This window comes from Pan paniscus, chromosome 15, assembly GCF_029289425.2.
Source record: "Pan paniscus chromosome 15, NHGRI_mPanPan1-v2.0_pri, whole genome shotgun sequence".
Taxonomy (NCBI): Eukaryota; Metazoa; Chordata; class Mammalia; order Primates; family Hominidae; genus Pan; species Pan paniscus.
The window spans coordinates 92121164-92145845 of record NC_073264.2 but is presented as its reverse complement, the minus strand read 5'-3'; the positions used below and the strand labels follow the sequence as shown (position 1 = coordinate 92145845).

The following is a 24682-nucleotide window of genomic DNA, read 5'->3' as shown; positions in this document are numbered from 1 at the left end:
CCTTTGTGAATGACTAGGGTTTCCTGGGTACTATACTTTGTAAAAGAAAGCGTAATTAATTTATAACCTCTTTTAATTTCCTATGAAAGTTAATTCTGTGTATCAAAAAATAATTCCTTATCTTCTTAGTGTAGCAGCAAATATAGATAAGTAATATATAAATATAAAGCAAATATAAATATAGATATAATCTAGTATATGAACAATGCTTTTGGAAAGCTGGGCTTGTACATATCTCAGTAAATAAAAAAGGATTCCTAATAGTAAGAACCAGGAGTAATTATTTTTGACACATGACTCTTTAATAATCTCTTAAGCTTTTTTACATAATAAAATAATAGAATTTAACATTAGAAGAGAGCCAAATCATTGTTTCAAAAGTGGTTGTCTCTTATGAGTTTGGCTTTTTATAAAATCTACTTGACATATTAAAGATAAGCCATCGTTTATTTTAGAATACTACCTATGTTTTTGATATTCATTTTAGATCTATACTGATGTCAATGTGAACTCTAGGCTGGGCCATGTACATTGACTTGTTCTTACTATAAAATTATACATTGATAGTAAAACTCTTAAAAATAGAAAATAGAATGGTGGTTCCCAGGGCTGAGAGAAGAGGGAAGAGGGCAATTGTTGTTCAGTGGATATAGTTTATTTTGCAGGATGAAAAGGTTCTAAAGATCTGTTGCATAACAACGTACATATGGTTAACAATACGGTATACTTAAAAATGGTTAAGGTGGTAAATTTTATGTTATGTGTTTTTGACCACAATTTTTAAAAATTTTAAATTATGAGTTTAGTTAAACTTTGGAAAGACATTGAAATTATTTATGCCCCAAAGCTTTTCATTCTAAAAGTTCTTAGTTGAGTTTTATTTTCTTAAAGTTGTAGTCCCAAAGCATTAATTTATTTACAAACACTTATACTGCTTATTGGCACACAGCAAGCACCATATAAATTTGATTCATTTAATCCTCATTAAATTCTATGTGGTGGGTATTATTTTGTTTTCTGTCATTTTATAATGGCCATTTTCTAATATACAGAGAATTTGAAAGAATTGTATGTTGAATACCCTTATACTCACTACCTAAATTCTGCAATTAATATTTTGTTGTATTTGCTTTTGACATATGTGTTCATAGCTATATTTATTTATAAATTTATCTTATTTTAAAAAATGCATTTCAAAGTAAATCACAGATATCAGTATGCTTTGAGGATAGGTGTTTTTATGCCCATTTTACATTATTGGGAACTGAGACACAGACAAGTAATTTGTCAAGGTCACACAGCTTTTAAGTGGCATAATTAGGATTTGGATCAAGCCTTTCTTAACCACTTCTACAGAGTACTAGTTCACATAATGTTAATAGATACTACCTTAAAAAGTAATTTTGTGGTTAAATCCACAAATGTAGTATCTTTGTCTTGATCTACATGCATATTTTCATAATACAGGATCTGTAAGGTTCAGCAGTAAAGAAATCGTTTAACTTTGTTTAAGCCAACCATTTCCACATTTATTCTACCAAAGCACTCTGCTCTCCACATCTCCCCCAAACAGAACACCTATTATAGGATAGGACTAGAATTCAATGGAATATGTTATGGAAAATGCTAATTTATAAGAGATCCTAATTTTATTTATTCAAGACAATATATTTTTGAAGAGTTTATATTTTTAAACATAGTCCTAGAATTTTAGAGCTGACAGGGATCCTAGAGTTCATTGAGACCAACACTTTCATTTCAGAGATGTAGTAATGGAGACATAGAGTATTGAAGTGACGAATGCATACTATATCGTGTCCAGGTATTTAGTGGCAGAAATGGAACTAGAACTTACCCTAGAACCTGGGGATGGCATTTAATAGATACTCAGTAAATGTTTGTCGAATCATAAATACATCTTCTCAATCCATCCAGTTTTTTCCCCACTATGTATCTATCTACATATTAGAATTTTTTTTTATTTTTGGAGTATATTGGTCAGTAGAGAGTCTAATAAACACTTTAATTTATGTTAATATTTGGTACAAATGATATATATAGTTCCTAAATTCCAAAAAATGTTTTATTGTAATGCATAACATACAGAAATTTATGCAAAATATGCTATACTGTTTAACAAATAATTATAAAGCAAAGCCTGGTTAATCACTCAAGTCAAGAAATAGAGCGTCGCTGGTACACAAGAAGCCCCCAGGAGCCTCCTTCTATTGCTGACCCTCTTGTTTTTTTTTCCTCTTTTTTTCTTTTAGCTAATTTGACAGGACATGCTGAGAAGGTGGGAATAGAAAATTTTGAGCTCCTGAAGGTCCTAGGAACTGGAGGTAAGTCTTAAGTTAATTATATTTAAGGAAAAAAAAAGTACTTATTATTCCTATGATGAAGGATTGATATCCATCCCCAATACAGAAATTAAAATTTAAAAAGCATGAGGAATCCATTAGGAGAACTGTCAAAGAACATGAACAGACCATTCATAGAAGCACAAAAGGCAAAAATAAAAAGAATTGGCAAGGATTTAGGGAAACCAATCCCTTTTACCCTGCTGTTGGGAACGTAAATTAGTTCAGCCTTTACACAGGACACAATATTTTATTTTATTTTATTTTTTTTGAGACTGAGTCTAGCTCTGTCGCCCAGGCTGGAGTGTGGTGGCGTGATCTCAGCTCACCGCAACCTCTGCTTCCTGGGTTCAAGCGATTCTCCTGCCTCAGCCTCCTGAGTAGCTGGGATTACAGGCGCCTTCTACCACGCCCGGCTAATTTTGTATTTTTAGTAGAGACGGGGTTTCACCATGTTGTTCGAGGCCAGGTTGGTCTCGAACTCCTGACCTCAAGTAATCCGCCCTCTTCTGCCTCCCAGAGGGCTGGGATTATAGGCATGAGCCACTGCGCCCGGCCAGGACACAATATTTTAAAAAATCACTAACATTGATAGAGTGCTTGTTAGATGCCAAGTACTCTGTGGAGGGCTTTGTATTGATTGTCTTATTCAATCTTTGTTCAACTCAGTTGATACTCAATGAACGTAATTTGTAATAATGAAAAACCTAAGACTGTTTAGAAACCCAACAATAGGGCTTTGGTTAAATGGAACATGGATCTCTATGTTCTATAATGTATATAATAGATTAAAATGATCTACTTTTATTTAATATTTTGGAAAGCTCTCCAAAATAAGTTTTTAAAAAGCTACAGAAGAGAATGTACAATATACAAAACATTATATGAATAAATATAAATATCTACATGTATATATGGATATGGAAAATATCTGCGTGTATATTTGTATGCAGAAAAATCTCTAGGTGCCCGGGCGTGTGGTGGCTTATGCCACCACAGCACTTTGGGAGGCACTTTGGGAGGCCAAGATGGGAGAATCCCTTGAGGCCAGGAGTTCAAGACCAGCTTGGGAAACATAGTGAGACCTCATCTCAACAAAAAATAAAGAAAATTCTCCGGGATGTACATGGTTATATACACTAAAATCTTAGTGGTAGCGGGATTTTACATGATCTTGGTTTTCTGCTTTGTAACTTTCCTTTGCCTTCTGAATTTTTGCTACCACCGCTTTCGCTGCTCAGAAATCAGGGCTGACTTAAGGGGGATATGACCTATGCAGTTGTAGAGATCCCTGCATGTAGAAGAGCCCCATGTTTGGTGTAATGCTCTGCTGTCACTGTTCTGAAATTATTAGTAATTCATGAACAAGGCACCCGCATTTTCATTTTACACTAGGCCTTGCCATTTATGCAGCTTCTTGTCATGTGTATGTTTCCTACTCAGTTCTCTCCCTGTCCTGGACTGTGTTGCTCTGCAGCCACCGCTGCTGTGAGAACTGGCTTCTGTCATTTTTCTCCCATCAGGTCAAGATACAAAGGAGGCCTTTAACTCTTCCCCTCCCCCCCCCCCCCCCCCCATTCTCAGCAGGCCTAGATCTCTTTTCCTGGAAGACCAGGGAGAGCATCAGAGGACAGACCATTTTTCTTCCCCGCTGCAGTTTAGCTTCACACTCTCAGGGACCTGAGTGTTCTAGCCCCTGACAGGATGGATTACACCTGTCCATATAAGGGTATCTGCCCATCCCTTCCAAAATGCCAAACATTATAGCAAGAAAGAAAGCCTTTCTCTTGGGGCCTCTGTAATCAATACCAGCCACTTCCCTAGCCTCATGTCTGTTTGTTTTTTTGTTTTTTGTTTTTTTGTTTTTTTGAGATGAAGTCTAGCTGTGTCGCCCAGGCTGGAGTGTAGTGACTCGATCTTGGCTCACTGCAACTTCTGCCTCCTGGGTTCAAGTGATTCTTCTGCCTCAGCCTCCTGAGTAGCTGAAATTATAGACATGCACCACCATGCCCAGCTAATTCGGGTTTCACCGTTTTGACTAGGCTGGTCTTGAACTCCTGACCTCGTGATCCACCCTCCTCAGCCTCCCAAAGTGCTGGTATTACAGACGTGAGCCATCACGCCCGGCCTGCCTCATGTCTAAGTTCACTTATGTAAACTGTCTTTAGGTCATTTAGTAATGAGCCTTCATGTCTACGGCCCTGCTGTATGAGGTCTTTATAACCTCCCTGAGTAGTTTAGCATGCCATATAGGCCCAATCTTTACAGCTACCAGTGAATAAGCAAAATGAATAGTTTATTCCCATCAACTAAGCATGTTATTGTCAGAAATTTAGTGTAACTGTCAACTTGGAGATGTTATTGTACATTTCCACCTTCAAATAATTTGTTCAAATGTATTTTTTAAAAATCCAAGCTCTACCCCACTGTATTCCTACGAAATCATGCTTTCAAAATATCAAAATAATACCCTTTATTCCTACCTTTGTTTCCTGTTTCAAAGGCAATATCTACTCAAAGGGGAAAGAGGGTCACAGTTCTGTGGTGACTCAGTTCCCTTAAAAATAGTGCTTTGTGACATCTGGTCAAAAGTTCTTAAGGTTGATATATATTATAGATTGTTTTTATAATATCTGTTTTATCTGCATGTTTTTATCTGTTTTGTCTGTATGTGGCTTTCTTGGTAACAACTTTATTGAGATATAACTCACATACCATATTGTTCCATCATTTAAAGTGTGCAATTCAGTGGTTTTAGTATATTCACAAAGTTGTGCAGCAATTTTATAACAGTCAATTTTATAACATTTTCCTTACCTCAGAAAGAAACCCTGAACCCTTTAGCTATTAATGCCCAAGCAAGCTCACCATCCTCCCCAGTCCTAAACAACCACTAACTGACTTTTTTATCTATATATTTGCCTCTTCTAGGCATTTCATATAAAGGTAAACATACAAATGTGTAGTCCCTGGTGACCAGCTTCTTTCACTTAACATAATGTTTTCTAGGTTCATTCATATTGTAGTACACATCAGTACTTCATACTTTTTTTTTTTTTTTTTTTTTTGAGACAGAGTCTCGCTGTGCCACCCAGGTTGGAGTGCAGTGGTGCAATCTCACAGCAACCTCCACCTCCCTGGTTCAAGTAATTCCCCTGCCTCAGCCTCCGGAGTAGCTGAGATTACAGGCGCACACCACCACGCTCGGCTAATTTTTTTGTATTTTTAATAGAGACGGGGTCTCACTATGTTGGCCAGATTGGTCTCGAACTCCTGACCTCAGGCGATCTGCCCGCCTTGGCCTCCCAAAGTGCTGGAATTACAGGCGTGAGCTACCCTGCCTGGCCAGTACTTCATACTTTTTATGACTTACTATTTCATTGTACAGATATACCACATTTTGTTTCTCTGTTCATCAGGAGATGGGCATTTGGGTTGTTTCCATCTTTTGGCTGTTATAAATAATGCTGCTTTGGAGACTAGCCTGGGCAAAATAGTGAGACCCCCCATCTTGCCAAAATTAAAAAATTGGTTGGGCATGGTGTGATATGTGCCTGTATTCCTAGCTACTTGGGAGGCTGAGGTGGGAGGATTGCTTGAACAGGAGTTTGAGGCTGCAGTAGGCCATGATTGTGCCACTGTACTCCACCCTAGGCAACAGAGCAAGACCGTCTCTCTAAAAGATAAACAAATACATGAATATAATGCTGCTATGAACATTCATGTACAAGTTTTCGTATGAACATATGTTTTTGTTTTTCATTTTCAGGTACTTTATAAAAAGTCATGCACACTTTTAAATATTTTGAATACAAGGTTCTGTAAATTCTCTCAAGTTCTGTTTAAAGTAATCTTTGATGTGAGAATGATCTTCTTCCTTTTTTACTACAGGTCAGGTTAAATAATTTTAAAACAGGAAGAAATCTGAATGGTCTTCTTCCTTTTTTACTGCAGGTTAGGTTAAACAATTTTAAAACAGGAAGAAGTCTGTGATAGAAAAATATTATATGCTTATACTTTAATCATAATCTATATTGCCTGAAGAGTTCATAGTGTCTTGGCATGTTTCTTGCCATCTGCCATTTATTTAGATGGCAGAATTCCATCTAACTCATCTATAATTCAGTAATGTAAAATTGCCAGAAAAATAGGGTTTAGGTAAACAAATTTTCTTAGTGGGTTAACTTATGCATAGCAGTTTCTCAAATATTTTTGAATGAATGGATGAGTATACTTATTCCATATAATAAGGGATCTCTATAAAGATCCTTGAAAATTTGAAAACAAATTGCTATTCTTATTTGCAATGTTTACCTGACTTTCCATGCTTTAGAGATTCTTTTTTCATATTAAAGTTTTAGAAATGTCAGTTTTTGTGTTTTTTATCAAAAGCAAAACTTAGTAAAAATATTAGTACAATTGAGCAAATGAAACTACTGTTTATATACTTTTGATTAACCCAATTATTATTTATTTTATTTTAAAAGTAGATTTATAGCTGTTTTTAAAAGAAAACGTTATCTCAGACTGAGATGATGTTTTATTCTAGATATGGTCAAAGCTAAACAACTTTAATCTGTAATAACAGATAACTTCTCTATAGCAAAATAGACATAGCATCTACAGAACTTTCTCAAGGACACTGTTAAAATGTAATATTAATGATTAATTTCACCATTGAATTTTATAGTACATAATAAGAACCATGAGACTAATCCTATTCATTGATCTGTTAATTTAATGCATGCAGGCCTGGTGCAATGGCTTATGCCTGTAATCTCAGCACTTTGAGAGGCTGAGGTGGGAGGATCACTTGAGCCCAGGAGTTCAAGACCAGCCTGGGCAACATAGTGAGACTTCATCTCTACTGAAAACAAACAAACAAACAAACAAACAAAAAAAAACAAATTAGCCTGGGCTGTTGTGACACTCGCTTATAGTCCCAGCTACTAGGGATGCTGAGGTAGGAGTATCTCTTGAGTCTGGAAGGTTGAGGCTACAGTGAGCCATGATTGTGCCATTGCTCTCCAGCCTGGGAGATAGAGCGAGACCCTGTCTCACTATAGTTTTGAACTTCTGGGCTCAAGCAGTCCTTTCACTTCCACCTCGTGAGTAGCTGGGACTGCAACCATGTGCCACCACAGTCAGCTTGCTTGCTTATTTACTTATTTAGTAGAGACTGGGTCTCGTTATGTTGCCCAGGCTGGCTTCAAACTCCTGGGCCCAAGTAATCCTCCTGCCTTGGCTTCCCAAAGTGCTGGGATTACAGGCATGAGTCACTGCATGTAGCCACAATCATTATTAAACCTCTGAAGTGCTAGATAAGGAATTTTCCTTACTCTTGCCAGGTATCTATGCAGTTGAGTAGTCTTTCTATCAACTGCTTAGATTACCTGGCAAAAGTAAGGAAAATTCTTAAGCTTGAAAAAATAAAATGGGAGCAGGAATTTAGAGAAGCAAATAAGCTGCCTGAGGGCAGAAGTTATGCTGGAGAAATCCACCAGTGAATTCCGAGCTAGTTCTTTGGGTTTACCATTTTCATACTTCATATATAGGAGACAGCTTCTAAGGCACTCAAGAGGTAGAGAAGGCTACTGCTCAGTAAAACAGTAAATGAGAAAATAAAAATCTAGCCTGCAAAGGGAGATAGAGGGGAAACTTTTCTGGCTTAGCATTGGCTTCGGGTGAAGGAAACAAATAAGCAGTAAAAGCCTTCCGTGAGTCATAACCTTAAACCAAACATCATACAGGTTTGCAACTTCAGTTTGTTATCCACTTATGTGATTTAAAAAAAGAAAAATCCTGGCCAGGCACGGTGGCTCGTGCTTGTAATCACAGCACTTTGGGAGGCTGAGGCCAGCATGGGAACACCCCATCTCTACTAAAAATACAAAAATTAGCCAGGCGTTGTGGCGGGCACCTGTAATCCCACCTACTGTGGAGGCCAAGGCAGGGAGAGTTGCTTGAATCTGGGAGGTGGAGGTTGCAGTGAGCCACTGCACAGAGCAAGACTCCGTCTTATATTAAAAACAAAACAAAACAAAAAACCACACACAAGCAAGTATGAATTTAGTTTATTCTACTTATGAATTGGTAGTGTTCCCAACAGCACTAGCAAAGCAAATGTAAATCTTCTCTGGAGGATTTACTTAGATCTTAAGGAAATAGCAAAGAAAGTTTTACAGACATGATTTTACTATCAAAAATTACAAACACCAGCCGTGTGCGGTGGCTCACGCCTGTAATCCCAGCACTTTGGGAGGCCGAGGCAGGCGGATCATGAGGTCAGGAGATCGAGACCATCCTGGCTAACACGGTTAAACCCCATCTCTACTAAAAACAAAAAAAAATTAGCCGGGCATGGTGGCGGGCACCTGTACTCCCAGCTAGTTGGGAGGCTGAGACAGGAGAATGGCATGAACCCAGCAGGCGGAGCTTGCAGTGAGCCGAGATCACACCACTGCACTCCAGCCTGGGCGACAGAGTGAGACTCAGTCTCAAAAAAAAAAAAAAAAAAAAAAAAATCACAAACATCCAAGAAGCAAAGCACTATGAGTTAAAGAAGTGGAAACAACAAATAATAGAATTGGACCTAAAGAGACTGTTGGAATTATTAGATATAAAATATAAATGTGTATGTTTTTAATTAAAAAGAGATTTGATTGTAATATTACGGAATAATACATGCTAAAAAAATGACCAGACAGATCGGAGAAAGAACCAGTAGTCCTTCTAGGAGTGAAAAAAAACAATTCAAAGTATAAACTTAATGGATGCTTTACTGGTAGATGAGATATAGCTAAAGAGAAAATTATTGTGGATTGGAAGATAGATTTGAAGAAAATATGCAGTATATAGAATGGAGAAAAAAGAGATAGCATATGAGAGGACTATTAAGATATAGAGGATAGGCCGGGTGTGGTGGCTCACAGCTGTAATCCCAGCACTTTGGGAAGCTGAGGTGGGAGGATCCCCATCTGTCTGGGCAACATAGTGAGACCCTGCCTCTAGAAAAACAAACTAACTTAGCTGGGCATGGTGGTGCATGCATGACTGTAGTCCTAGCCATTCAGGAGGCTGAGGTGAGAGGGTTGTCTGAGCCTGGGAGGTTAAGGCCACGGTGAGTTATGATCACATCACTACACTCCAGCCTGGGTTGTCTCAAAAAAAAAAAAAAAAAAAATAGAGAATAGATAGAGAAGATACAACATTTTTCTAATCAGACTTTCAGAAGGAGCTTATAGAATGAGTAGAGGCACTGTTCAAAGAAATAATAGCTGGGAGTTTACAGGATTAAACGTGAATTTGCAGAGAGCAAATACAAGTACTTGCATACAAGTATAAAGAAATTCATATGTAGATACATCAGAGAGAAACTGATGAACATGAGACAGAGAAATACCTGAAAAGCAGTCAAAGAGAAAAGACTTATTTATAAAGGAACAACAATTAGTTTAACAGTGGACTTTACAACAGCAACCCTGGAAGCCATGTAAAGTGGAATATCATCTTCAAAATGCCCAGAGAAAATAACTGTTAATCTACAGTTGTATACTCAGCAAAACTGTTTTCCCTAAGTGTGGCAAAAAGACACTTGTTGTTGTTGTTGTTGTTCTTTTTGAGACGGAGTCTTGCTCTGTCTTGTTGTTTTTTTTGAGACGGAGTCTTGCTCTGTCACCCAGGCTGGAGTGCAGTGGCACGATCTTAGCTCACTGTAACCTCCGCCTCCTGGGTTCAAGTGATTCTCCTGCCTCAGCCCCCTGAGTAGCTGGGACTACAGGCTCATGCCACCACGGCTGGCTAATTTTTGTATTTTTAGTAGAGATGGGGTTTCACCATATTAGCCAGGCCGATCTCGAACTCCTGACCTCATGATCTGCCCGCCTCGGCCTCCCAAAGTGTTGGGATTACAGGTGTGAGCCACCACGCCCAGCCAACATTTTCAAACATACAAAAGCTGAGTGAGTTTTCTACCAATAGGTCCCCTATGAGAATTTTAAAAGAAGTAGTTTTAGGAAGAAGGAAAATAATCCCTGAAGAATTTTCCGAGATGCAAAAAGAATTACTGAACAAACAGTCTAAAGCATACTGACTGTGTAAAGCTCTGGTCACGATGTCTCATTTGTGGAGTTGAAAAAAGAAAACTGAAAAATTGGGCAAAATAGCATTTAATTTGGGAGGTGACAGGAGTTAGTTTCCTGAAGTAATGTTCCTCAAAGTTTAACATGCACAGTAATCTTGAAATGTGTAAATTACCAAACTGATTGAAAAAGGTGTGAGAAACCTACATAGTCCTATAACTGTTAAAGAGATTGGTCAGTAAGCAAAAATCCTCTTGCTGGGAAGACACTCAGTACAGTTTTAAGAATGAGTTCTGCCACACATTCAAGGCATAGATCATTCTGATCTTCCACAAACTCTTTCAGAGAACAGGAAAAGGGGGATTATTTCCTCCAACTCATTGTATGAGTCCAGTATAACCTTGATTCCAAAAAACACACTAGGACAGTATAAAGAAGGCAGATTATCAGCCCATTTTATATATGTGAAATTTTTAATATCAAATTTATATAGTCAAACCTTGTGTGTATTTTCTTTCAACACATTGAATACTTTGACTTGTTATCTATTATACATCTGCACTGAGTGGTTTGGTTACAGGCCTTGAAGACAATTCTGTAAAGGTAAGGAAACAGTTTACCTGTAATGTTTTACCTTTGTATTTCCATTTTGTGTGTGTGCACTGTTTTATAATGGATCAGTTGTCAGCCATGGAGACTGCTTTTCCTTTTTGCCAGCTGACAGTGTAGTCTCTTATGAGAAGATGGGATAACTAAGAAATGTCATTGTAAGTATATCTGCCTTTAAAAAATCACAGTTTTGATGACTAAATGGAGTAGGTGGAAGCTTTTATTATGAATATAATAAAATCTCAATTTTTATTCAAAAATTTTACCACTAATCTTTCAGTTTCATTACCTTTTTAAGATAAATTTTTTTCAGCACTACTTAGAATAATAGGAAAGCCTCATCAGATGTCTTCATGTGTCATGTAAGGTTTTCTTTGGAAATGAAACTGAAAACTCTTCTGATGAATTAATTTCTATATATTTAAACTAGAAAAAAATGCTATTCATCAAATATCTTGAAGACTTTGTGGAATATTTGAATATCAAAGATTTACTTTTTGACACTTAAATACATGTAATATGCATAAAACTCTTTTTTTACTCAGATTGACTTGCTTCTCTTGAACTATCTAGTTTCCTTTGGCCTATCACTAATCTTGATCAGTTTTCTGAGCTAGAAACTTTTAAATAATTTTGGATTCTTTTTGGATTCTTCTCTATTTTGACCTCTTTATCTCTCTTCTTTTTTTTTTTTTTGAGCTGGAGTCTCACTCTGTCACCCAGGCTGAAGTACAGTGGTGTGATCTCAGCTCACTGCAACCTCTGCCTCCCAAGTTCAAGCTATTTTCCTGCCTCAGCCTCCCGAGTAACTGGGATTACAAATGTGCACCACCATGCCCGGATAATTTTTGTATTTTTAGTAGAGACAGGGTTTCACCATGTTAGCCAGGCTGGTCTCAAACTCCTGACCTCAAGTGACCCACCTGCCTCGGCCTTCCAAAGTGTTGGGATTACAGGTATCAGCCGCTGCGCCCAGCCCAGCCTCTTTACTTCTATTTTCTCACAAAGTCCTATAATTTTCCCCTTAAAGTGATCCTTGGATTTACCTTTTCTGGGCCTAAGAACGGAAAGTGCCATCACTCATTTTACCTTATGCATGGATTCTTTCAAGGGGTGTCTTAACCTGTCTGCCTTTCTGTAGGCGCTCTCTTCCATTTGTGCATTTTAATATCATATGCTGTTATACGTAATATACAGTCTTGCTAAAATACAACATTTTCGTGCTGTTTTTCTATTTAAGAACATATACTGCATTTTTTCCCATTTAACTATTCAAGCCCAAATTCTTGCCTTGCTTTCAGTTTCCCCTGTCTTTTTTCGCCCAGCTTACCCTGATATTCTGCCTACTTTCTATTTTTTTCCCCAACTTTTATTTTAGGTTTGGGGGTACATGTTCAGGTTTGTTACCTGAATAAATTGCCTGTCGCTGGTGTTTGGTGTAAAAATGATTTTGTCACCTAGGTAGTGAGCATAGTACCCTATATGTAGTTTTTCAACCATCACCCTCCTCCTACCCTCTCCCCTCAAGTAGGCCCTAGTATCTATTCTTTCCATTTTTATTTCCATGTGTACTCAATATTTAGCTCCCACTTACAAGTGAGATCATTTTCTTTTCCTACATCAGTTTGCTTAGGAAAATGGTCTCCAGCTGTATCCGTGTTGCTGCAAAGGACATGATTTCATTTTTTAAAATGGCTGCATAGTATTCTGTGGTGTACATGTACCATATTTTCTTTATCCAGTCCACCATTGATGGGCGTCTAGGTTGATTCCATGTCTTTGCTATTTTGAATAGTGCTGCAGTGAACATGCAATGAACATATGAGTACATGTGTCTTTTTGGTAGAATGATTTATATTCCTTTGTGTATATACCCAGTAATGGGATTTCTGGGTTGAGTGGTATTTCTGTTTTAAGTTCTTTGAAAAATTTCAACTGCTTTCCACAGTGGCTGATGTAATTTACATTCCCACTAGCAGTGTATAAACATTTTGTTTTCTCCACAACCTCACCAGTGTCTGTTATTTTTTGGCTTTTGAATAATAGCCCTTCTGACTGGTGTGAGATGGTATCTCATTGTGGTTTTTATTTGCGTTTCTCTGATGATTAGTGATGTTGAACATTTTTTCATATGCTTGTTGGCAATGTGTATGTTTTCTTTTGAGAAGGATCTATTCATATCCTTTGCCCATTTTTTAATGGGATCGTTTGTTTTTTGCTTGTTGATTTGTCCGCCTACTTTCTAGTCCACTTTATTTTCCTTCACTTGCCTACAATTATGTGTACTTTTCCACCCTCTGATGCCCTGCCTTATCTTGTCCCCCCTTTGGTAGTGCTCATCTTTTTTTCCACCTGTCCAAATCCTGCCCAAATTGCTTTATTCTCTGAATTGTTGCACTGAGAGCCCTCCATAGAGAGCATAGCACTGACTTGTTCTCTGAATTTTCCTTCACATCTGCAATCTTTCCTCTGGATTGTAAGCTCTTACGATCATCCCTGTATATTTTTCCAACCCTGTTGCCCTGTCCCCCTACCTGCCCATAATCCAGCATTGTGTGAAGTATAATAATAGTCTATCAAGTATGTCATTTATGCTGTTGTCTTTAGCATTATTCTTCAGATTGATACCCAAAAGCCCAGGAAATATCTTTGGCTCATCTTTTAGAATTTGTTTGATGATGAAATTTTGGGTTATTTTGGGGAATAATATTTTATTTCTTTTTTAATCTCTCTGCTGCCTTCCTTTTGACCATTTTGCCTTCTTTGAGATATCTGTCCAAGTATGGGAGAAGAAAATGTTTAAATGTACCTGTGGGTGTGCATTATCAGTAATTCTAATAATGAAGTGCAGCATGAAGGTCTCAGCTAAAGACTTTAGTATTCTCTGAATTTTCTTTTTTTTATCATAAATGGTCATGTACTTTGAAGAGCTGATGTCTTGTCTTACCATGACAAAAAGGAAAAAAGAAAAATTTTGCCATGTAAGAGTAAAGGTTGCAGCCAGGTTGATTCACTCTTCTGGTTTTGGTGCTTTCACACGGTTGTAGAGTACTTGAGTATCGAGGATGACGTAGAAGACTCAAGTTTGCATCTTGACACTCTTGTTGTTTACTTGAGTTTCTTGAGTTAATCATATGAACTCTGTGAGCCCAAGTCCCTTTGGCATAAGTTATTATAATAATACCTATCTCACAATGTTGTTATAAGTTTAATGAGATAATGGATATGAATTGCCAATTACTAGATAACCATGGGTTATGGTTATTGAACAGGGAACTCCATTGTAAAGCTGTAACCTAAATTGAAAAAACAAAATTATTTAGGACTTACTCTTAAGAAGAGATTATTTATTTATTATTTTATATAGTCACTTACTTTATTAGCATCTCTGGGAGTAATTTCAACTAAAGTGATGTTTTTAATTAAAATTTAACAAGTGAGAAAATACCTCATAAATGAGATGTTGCTAATTGCAATTTTGTTAGCATTTACAAGAAGTTGATTTGTATGTTACCTTAAGCATAACATGTCAAATGGAAAGATTATATTTCTTTGTTATTTATTTATTTATTTTTTTTTTTGAGATGGAGTCTTGCTCTGTTGCCCAGACTGGAGTGCAGTGGCACAATCTCAGCTCACTGCAACCTCCGCCTCCCGGATTCAAGCAATTCTCCTGCCTCAGCCTCCTGAGTAGCTAGGATTACAGACGCCCGCCACCGTGCCTGGCTAATTTTTGTATTTTTAGTAGAGACGGCGTTTCACCAAGTTGGCCAGGCTGGTCTCACCTGACCTCAGGTGATGCACCCGCCTCGGCCTCCCAAAGTGCTGGGATTACAGGTGTGAGCCACCATGCCCAGCCTCTTATTTGTATCAAACAAATGTATTCAAACATCTTAGATTCTGAACCATCTTAGTGTAGTATAGGTTAACATTCCTCTCCTAAGATATACATGATATGAGTAATAAAATGTTTTGATTGCCTGACACATAATAAATGCTATGTAAGTTTTAGCTATTTTGTTTTTCAGTTTTAGCTATTATTGGGGAAGCTGAAAGGGAATGTAGTTCAGCTTCTAAAAGAGCTGATGTAATACATTACCAAGCTTTCAGCTTAGCTTTATACATAAGTGAATGTCGTTTCTTAATGAGTATTTTTTGTAAAGCCTAAAATGTGTCCTGCAGTAAATAGAGAAATAACAACCACCAAAGGTCTTCCTGGTTTCAGGCCTTGCTGATGCATTTATTTCCATTCTAGAGCCAGAATGATTTTTCTGATGGGCAAATTTGATTATGTCACTTTTCAATTTAAAACCTTTCAGTTCATTCCCGTTGGTCTTGGGATTCATTCATTCATCTGTATTTACCAAGAGGCAGACACTGTTCTGGGTGCTGGAGATAAGAGTAGTGAGTATTAAATATGTATATGTTATACACACACACACACCATACAACATAGAACCTTGTAAATGGAATAGTATGGAGCTGGTCTTCATGTAATGCAGAGTTATTTGTGAGTTTATGAAACCTTGGTGTGAGTGCTGGCAAAGTATAGAAATTCAGAGGGCCTTGCTTATGATAGTGTCTAATGAGCAGTAACCATTTGTGTCTACCTTGGTCCCTGGTGTCCTCTTTAAGAAGTTCACTTTTTCCTTATGTGGATATCCTTTGTTGTTGTTGTTGTTGTTGCTGCTGCTGCTGCTGCTGCTGTCATCTAATCAACAGCAGATCTTGTAAGTTTGCTCTGTGGAAATACTGTTTTTCCAGTTGAGGCAGTCTTTGGGCTGCTTTCCCCAGCCTTCAGTGCCATCTTGAAATGTAATTTGTGATATTTCTTTACTCATTGGTCCCAGACTCTATGAATATTCCTGATAAGATAGCTTTTTTTCCCTCCAATCTTTTTTTTACTACAGATTTACAGTAACACATTTCATTTATTAAATGAGACATACTTGTTTCTCATGGGTAATTTGTTACTAGAGGATGCTGTAAATTGCACTAGGCAACTTAAAGACATTGCTACTTTTTGATGACATGATAGAGGGAAAAATACTTTGGTTGAGTCATTTAAAAGAGTGTTTTAAAAAGTATGATGACTTAGTCATCATTTGTCATTTTATTCTTTTAAGTGTTTGGAAAGTATCCGTATTAAAATAATACCTTTAAAAGCATGTATTCATTAAATTGTCAAAATTGTCATTCAAAAAATTTATAATTTTGCATTTGTGTATGTGTATACCCACTATACCTTATGCTTCAGTGTAAGCCTACAATGTTTATGTAAGTCTTAGAGGTTAAATGTTTGTGATGTTTTATGCCATAATAAAAAGATGATTCCATATGAAGGTGTCAAATGACATTGTCTCTCTAGTGTAAATACAATTTTATTTATTATTGATACTATGTTAGGTCATGTTAGCTAGAAGCAGATCCCGGGACATGGATTTGGATTTATGTGATTTACTGCAGGAGCACTCTCAGGAGAACAAGAGTGAGGGAAGGAGGGTGGTCAGGAGTCTAGCCTAAACAGGCATGTGGTCTAAGCAGTGGTCTGGATTCAGCCTGGACTCATGGGAAGTTTTGGAGCAAGAGCAAAGAGGCAGGCCTTTTGTACCTGTGTTAGTCATTGCCTGCAGGCTGCTTGAGTGAGGGTGGAGTAGAGAATGATGGCATGTAACCTTCCAGTTGTGGCGGCCCCTGTCTACCTGAGGCCTTTCTCCAGCAGCCAACGCTCACAGCAGCTGGAGAATAGATGCACCGGCCTGTAAAGGGGACCTGGCAGAACACCATCAGCACCCACTACAGGTGGTCATTAACTCCAGCAGTTAAGACATCACTATTTAGTTAGGCAAACAGCTTGTCTTTTGAGATATAAATAGAGAATTATTTATGAATATGCTTCTTAGTCTTCTTTTGATTCTTATTTTAACGTATTTTTTTTTTTAGTAAGATGCTCTGGTAATCATGTTTACCAGATTGAAATAAGCACACCGGGAGGCATAGCTAGTGTGGTGGATGACCAAGTCACCATTTCACAAGATTCCAGTAATCTGGAAAGATTAATTTTAGGAGTGATTAATATGATTCTTCAGTTAGTAGAAATTCTTTCGTATGACACAGTTGGTATGTGTAGATAATTTAAAAAAGTTAGTTCAAGTGTGAATCATTTAAAAATCATTATATATTTTTTGAACATTTTTTACTTAAAATGTATAAGAGTACTTCACTTGTGAATCTTTGGATGTAAGCACAGGACTCTGAATATAGGTTAATAAACAGTTTATTTTGCATAAACCACGGTTGAATCCATCATCTAAAAATAACAGTTTCAGGTTCTTTAGAGTGAGAACTAGCCAGATTTTAAGTAGTCTGAATACTCCCCCTAGCCTTTTATAGTTGTTTCACTCACACCTAATTTTTCAGCAGTTCCTTTCTTTAAAGTGTTTTGCTTTTATCTAGTCCTTTCAAAGCATTCATCCTCATTTTTCTCTTTGGCATGCACATTTCAGTGGTTCATGTAATATTTAATGAATTTACATAATAAGAATAACAGATACAACAAGTAGAAATAGGCAAAGCAACAAGTATCAGTGACTGGCATGGAACTGCATGGGTGCAGAAATACACATGTAAACTAGTCATAGATTGTCAGTGTGCAGTGGGTGTTTTCAGAGGGAAAGGGGAGTATAAGACTAAGTTGGTCTTAGGAGCTGGCTAAGTATAAGTCACTTAAGAGCATTTCTACTGTATTTTTTAAGTGGTAGTTCAAGTTCAGTAGTTAATAAGTTTGTTATGAACCCAAAGTGCAGCATGGCTAGTAACCATTCTATTCAAGGTATAATTTTAAGCTGCATTAACAAAAGTTTGAGTGAAAGAAAACATTGCTCTCACCTTGGTTGAGCCATTCAGGTCCTAGTGAGAACAGCATGTCCAAGTTGAGCACAACAAGGAAGGACATAAAGCAGGGGCCTCTGAACAATGGCTCTTATTCCTGGCTCGTGGTTGCCCCTTCAGAATAATGCATGTAAACGTGTACACACACAAAATTTTGCATGCATTTAATTATGTTACATTTTAAATTGATTGTTTTTACAAATTAAAAATATTTTTTAACAAATTAACCTCATACCATTTTAATGTAAAAATTAAAGGCGGCCGGGCGCAGTGGCTCACACCTGTAATCCCAGCACTTTGGGAGGCCGAGGTGGGCAGATCACCTGAGGTAGGTAGTTTGAGACCAGCCTGACTAACATAGAAAAACCCCATTTCTACTAAAAGTACAAAAAATCAGCTGGGCGTGGTGGCGCATGCGTTGTAATCCCAGCTACTTGGGAGGCTGAGGCAGGAGAATTGCTTGAACCCAGAAGGTGGAGGTTGTGGTGAGCCAAGATCGTGCCATTGCACTCCAGCCTGGGCAACAGGAGCAAAACTCCGTCTCAAAAAAAAAAAAAAAGATTAAAGGCTACTTATGAACATGTTTAATAAATTCAAATTTTGCAAATAAAATGAAAGATAAGTTTATGCTCAAGAAGACTGCTTTGGCTTGGCTTAAAAAATAAGTTGGAATTGTGCAGTGGTTTCTGACATGGCAGCATGGATGTCTTCTTGTTTTAAAACTGTCAGTCATCTTTAACTTTTCTTTATTATAGCCATAAGTGCTTAAAACCTGGTTCACAATAATTGTGGCAAATGGAATAAGAGCCACACATTTGGAAAAGCAAGCTGAAAAGAAACCTACTCCAAGGAACCAGAAATTTTTCTATGACACTTCCTTTGGTTCAGTATATATTATTTCTTGTCATCAAGCCACTGAAATCATTATCAACAAAGATTGTCAACGTTTTGCTGTCTACATCAGGTAGAATAGAATTATAAATCCACATTTCAGTTTGAACAGAAGTGACCTTCATAAGATATCTGCAGTGTTCTTCCAACCTATAGAAATGTATATCCAGCTTTGGAAAAATTTACATAGTTGATCCAGTTCTTTCTTCTGAAATGGCTGTTTAGCTAAAAGAGCACATAGGTTTTCAGCAGCATTCAAAATGGTGTCTGTAGGGCCATGAATTGAAAGATTTACGTCATTCATTTGGTCTCAAATATCAGCCAAGCTAAATCAGTAAGTAATCCTTCCTGTCATTTGTTCTTAGAATGTACTTTCCCTCAATCTCAAAAAGTAGAACCTCTACCTCAAGTTCAGTCAAACACTGCAGGACTAGTCCTTTGGAATACCAGTGAACTTCATGATCTCAGGCCGAGTGTGGTGGCTCACGCCTGTAATCCCAGCACTTTGGGAAGCCAAGGCGGGTGGATCACCGGAGGTCAGGAGTTCGAGACCAGCCTGGCCAACATGGTGAAACCCCATCTCTACTAAAAATACAAAAATTAGCTGGGCGTGGTCGTGGGCACCTGTAGTCCCAGCTAATCGGGAGGCTGGGATGGGAGAATCGCTTGAACCCAAAAGGGAGAGGTTGCAGCGAGAAAGAGAGAAGGAGAGAAAGAGAGAAGGAGAGAAGGAAGGAAGGAAGGAAGGAAGGAAGGAAGGAAGGAAGGAAGGAGTGTTTAGAACTTCATGTTCTCTTTTGCTTTTCATTTCCCCATTCCCCTTTCCCGATGCCCCTTTCCCCTCCCCTTCCCTTCCCTTCCCTTCCCTTTTCTTTCCTTCTTCCTTTTTCTTTTTCTTTCTCCCTTTCTTTCTCTCTCTCTTCTTTCTTCTTTCTCCCCCTGAGACAGAGTTTTGCCCTGTTGCCCAGGCTGGAGTGCAGTGGCACGATCTCAGCTCTCTGCAACTTCTGCCTCCTGGGTTCCAGCAATTCTCCCACTTAAGCCTCCTAAGTAGCTGGGACCACAGGCATGCCCCACCACACCCACATAATTTTTGTGCTCTTTGTAGAGACGGGGTCTCCCTATGTTACCTAGGTTTGTCTTAAACTCCTGGGCTCAAGTGATTTGCCTGCCTCTGCTTCTCAAAGTTCTGAGATTTTAACATGAGCCACTGTGCCCATACTTTGCTCATATTTTTTTCTTTCTTTCTTTTTTTTTTTTTTTTTTTTTTTTTTTTGAGATGGAGTCCTGCTCTGTCCCCCAGGCTGGAGTGAAATGGCGCGACCTTGGCTAACTGCAACCTTTGCCTCCTGGGTTAAAGCGATTCTCCTGCCTTAGCCTCCTGTGTAGCTGGGATTCCAGGCACCCACCACCACGCCCAGCTAATTTTTTTTTTTTTTTGAGATGGAGTCTCGCTCTGTTGCCCAGGCTGGAGTGCAGTGGCACGATCTTGGCTCACTGCAAGCTCCACCTCCTGGGTTCACGCCATCCTCCTGCGTCAGCCTCCCGAGCAGCTGGGACCACAGGTGCCCACCACGACCCCTGGCTAATTTTTTGTATTTTTAGTAGAGATGGGATTTCACTGTGTTAGCCAGGATGGTCTCCATCTCCTGACCTCATGATCTGCCCGCCTCGGCCTCCCAAAGTGCTGGGATTACAGGCGTGAGCCACCGCGCCTGGCCAACTTTTGTATTTTTAGTAGAGACGGGGTTTCACCATGTTGGTGAGGCTGATCTTGAATTCCTGACCTCAGGTGATCCGCCCGCTCCGGCCTCCCAAAGTGCTGGGATTACAGGCATGAGCCACTGCGCCCGGCCCCCTTGCTTATATTTCTTAACAGAGTATCTCGAAAAGACCTTGGCTCTGATGTAGGTGATAAGATTAACAGCGGTAGACACGACTTCTGTGAGGATTGCTAATTGAGCATTTGATGCCATTGCATGTTGATGCAGAAATTAGAGAGTCATACCTAGTAAGGCATGAAGGTAGTTTCTTTAAGCAGCTCCATCCAAGCAGGAAGTACTATTGTTTTATCTTTTTTTTCTTCCTTTGGAGACAGGATCATGCTCTGTCACACAGGCTGTAGTGCAGTGGTGCAATCATGGCTCACTGCTGTCTCAAACTTCTAGCCTCAAGTGATCCTTCTATCTCAGACCTCCAAAGTATTGGCATTACAGGCATGAGCCACTGAACCCAGTCCCTATTTTGTTTATCTTTTTTTTTTTTTTTTTGCCAAAGGAATTTTCACTGTGGTAGTCTTTGCAGTTTCTTACAATTACTTTAAAAATAAGATTACTCTAATAATGTCAGGGCACACATAGTGAATGAAAGGCAGGAGTTGGCTGCACTTGCAGGCAGTCATTCATCCAGTTGCAAACTAAAAGAAAAGAATATTGCCACCAGTTCCAGTTTCAATGGCCGCTCTTAAAATATTGGAGAACAAAAAGGTGGTTCTGGAATAGATAGCATTATTCAACAGAAGGACTACTTTACTTTCTTTCTCTGCTCTGAGCTATAAACCAGCTTAACCAGGTAAGGTGGCTTCTTTAAGATCTCTCCAGTATGGAATGTGTTTTCTTCCCATTTGGCAATGTGATAAACAGCTTTATGGGTGCTTCAAAAACAAAACTGTTTGGAGGCAACTATGTTTTAGTTACACAGCCTTCTTAGAAGTAAGATCGTTATCTGAAATACTTATTGTTTGGAATGTCATAAGGCACTCCTTGAATGTTGTTGGTAATAAGCATCCACTGGCACTTACCATGTGGTGAAGCATTGTAGCTTAAATGTTAATCATGGCAATTATAAAAGTAAAAACAAAATATTTGTGAGCTTCATTATAGTTTTTCCCTGACATTGTCTGATAGATGAACACAATTGCGTTGGCAGAGTACGTGGTCTTTAATTCATATTATTGGGAAACTTCTTGATGTTATCACATGGCAAGGATGATTGCGTATTATTTGACCATATAGATTGTAACATAGCAATCAGGATGATTTTATATTATTTGATCATATATATTGACATCCTATGCTACTTCATGCATATTTTGAGTGAAATACAATAGTTTTTAAAGTAACAGAAAGAAATCAAAGAAAAAAATATTTACAACCCCACAGAACATATCAGTGGAACCTCCTAGTGGTGAGAGGTCTCGGAGTCATCTTACTTTGAGATTGGTTTAAGGAGGAAAGAGTATGGAGATTACATGATAGTGCTTTTAAATATTTAAAAGATTATCTTATAGAAGAAGAGTGATACTCTTTTTTAAGTCCAGAGGATATAGAAGGACAAATGAAAATTATAAAATGGCCTGCTTCCAGTCAATATAAAGAAGATTTTCTTTCAGACTAAGTTTCACTCTTGTTGCCCAGGCTGCAGTGCGATGGCACGCTCTCGGCTCACTGCAACCTCCATCTCCCAGGTTCAAGCAATTCTCCTGCCTCAGCCTCCCGAGGAGCTGGGATTACAGGCATAGGCCACCATGCCCGGCTAATTTTGTGTTTTCAGTAGAGACAGGGTTTCTCCATGTTGATCAGGCTGTTCTCAAACTCCTGACCTCAGGTGATCCACCCGCCTCAGCCTCCCAAAGTGCTGGGATTACAGGCGTGAGCCACCACGCCTGGCAATATAAGGAAGATTTTCAAACAGAGCCTCCCATCAATAAAATGGGCCGTTTTGCAAAACTTCCTCCTCTTGGAAGAAGGAGCACTGGGTCCATTCACTGTTAAAACACCTAACTTGCATTGTGACTTCTATTTAATCTCTGGTTCCCTATTTATTTGCCTATGAGGTCATTCACTTAAGTGAAGCAGGTAGACCACAGGTAAGACTGGCCCAGGAGTCAGACTGAATGGCAAGTGTGATCTAGGACAAGTGACCCAACTCTTCTATATTTCAGTTTCTTCATTTATAAAATGGAGATAATAGTTCTCACCTCCTTGTAGGAATGTTGTGAGAATCGAATGAGTTTATATATATCATAAGTGCCTGACAAGTACTCAGATGTTAGATTCGAACACCCAGCAGCCTGTGTGTCACATGGTCAACACCTATGTTGCGGACAGATGTACTAGGAAGAAGCTGAACAGCCATGTTTGTGATCTTGTGGAAAGAATTCCTGGTTTTGAGAGCATAGATGGATTCCCTAATTTCTAAAAACCATAGTGCTCTGGAATTAGGAACCTGGGATAACAAGAATTTAGGGTAAGTGCCATGTGTATGTAAGGAACACAGAAGTTTCAGGGCTGCTTGTGGAAGACTTTACCTTCTCCTGAGTTTATATAGTGGCTTTCCCTGTTGGAAGGTGTAGTGCATAATATTTTCTAGCTTCATTTTGTTGCTTCTGAATAGATAAACATTTTTTTATTTGTATACCCTAATTTGTTAGGTTCCAAAAGTTGTCATTTCATCTTGTTGATTCACTTCTGCCTTACTAAGGTCTCAACCTATAATTATTGGATTTCGGATGAGCTAATACGCAAACCTTTGTGAACTTTTTCTGTGCCCTGGAATGTGTTCAGTACGTTTACAGTACTGGTTATATTAAGATCCAGAATGTCTGATTACTAGCGCTTGTGAGGAATCACTTTTTTGTTCATTTATGGTTCAGAGTGTGGTCCCTGGAGTCACACTCCTTGCATTTGAATCAGTTCTGCTGCTTCTTGCCTCAGTCTTTGGGCCAGTTCTGTAACTATTCTGAACACATTTCCTCATGGGTGAAGTAGAATTGCTAAAAGCACCAGCTTCACCGGCTGTTTTGAGGATTAAGTGAATCGATATGTTTAGTGCAGAGCCGGGCATCGGCAAGTCCTTAATAAATGTTGGCGCTCCTTCTCAGGATTATTAGTCTTTCACTGATCTCTTGCACATTGTGTGTTGGTACTAATCCAGTTCCCAGAGTACTGAACTGAATAACATACGGAGTACAAGAGCCCTTCCCTTAAAGCTCCCTTCTTCTAGTGGGTGGATTACAATAGAATTAGGTGGTAAATGCCATAGAGTGTGAATATTGATCTGGGCCAGAATTCAAACTAACTCAATAATGGTCTGATTAAAGCATTTAACAGAGAGACTGGACTTAAACATCCCAGAAAGTATTTGCCTTTTTAAACAGATGAACTGTAGAGGATTGACACCTTGTAGGGATGAAGTGGGGGACTCACCTTTTCATTCCCAAAGTGTTTTTGTTTTTTTGTCTTCCCTTCTTCCTTCCACTTCTTCCTGCCTTAGCCCACTTCTCTAAGAAAATAAATGCAGAGAACCTGCTCTGCCCACAGGCACAGTGCCCACATGGCCCCAATTCCTCCACCTGGAGGAGGGGCACCACACGTAGGATCATGCCCAACAGAGTCCTTATTATGAAAAGTGTGGCAAGGTTGACCTAGTAAGCTGTAAATTACTGCCCAGAGATACAAAAGGGCTTCTGTCGTATTGTATGCAGTTTAGGATCTTTTCATGTTTTAAGTCTGAAGATCTCTTTTGTTCATATAATGTCAGCTGATGTTGCTTTAGACTTTTTTTTTATAAGTATAGAGGAATAATTGAGGCATTTGATTTATATATATATGAAATTCTTATTAAGAACTGCCTTCATTTGTCTACATCAGTAATAAATATGTATATATATCTAGAAGTTTTATCTGATGTCTAAAATGTCCTGGTTGTTCCAGAATTGGATTGTGGTTAGTTGACCATAATAACAGCTAGTTTTCTACAGCTAAAAATATTGAGGAGAGAATAACAGTAAAAGAGTAAAAGCATAATTTTGTCAGCAGTGGCTAGATATGTAAACATTAAGGGTTAGAC

General features: G+C 38.5%; 1 protein-coding gene across 3 annotated transcripts in view; it reads left to right on the top strand.

Moving 5' to 3' along the window:
- The window catches only part of RPS6KA5 (ribosomal protein S6 kinase A5), a 211671-nt gene that overhangs the window by 56801 nt on the left and 130188 nt on the right, over positions 1–24682 (top strand). For all 3 annotated transcript variants that reach the window (XM_055097945.2, XM_003832764.6, XM_024925409.4), the window contains exon 2: positions 2271–2342. In XM_055097945.2, the coding sequence (XP_054953920.1) occupies positions 2271–2342 (72 nt within the window). The remainder of the gene's footprint in view (positions 1–2270; positions 2343–24682) is intronic.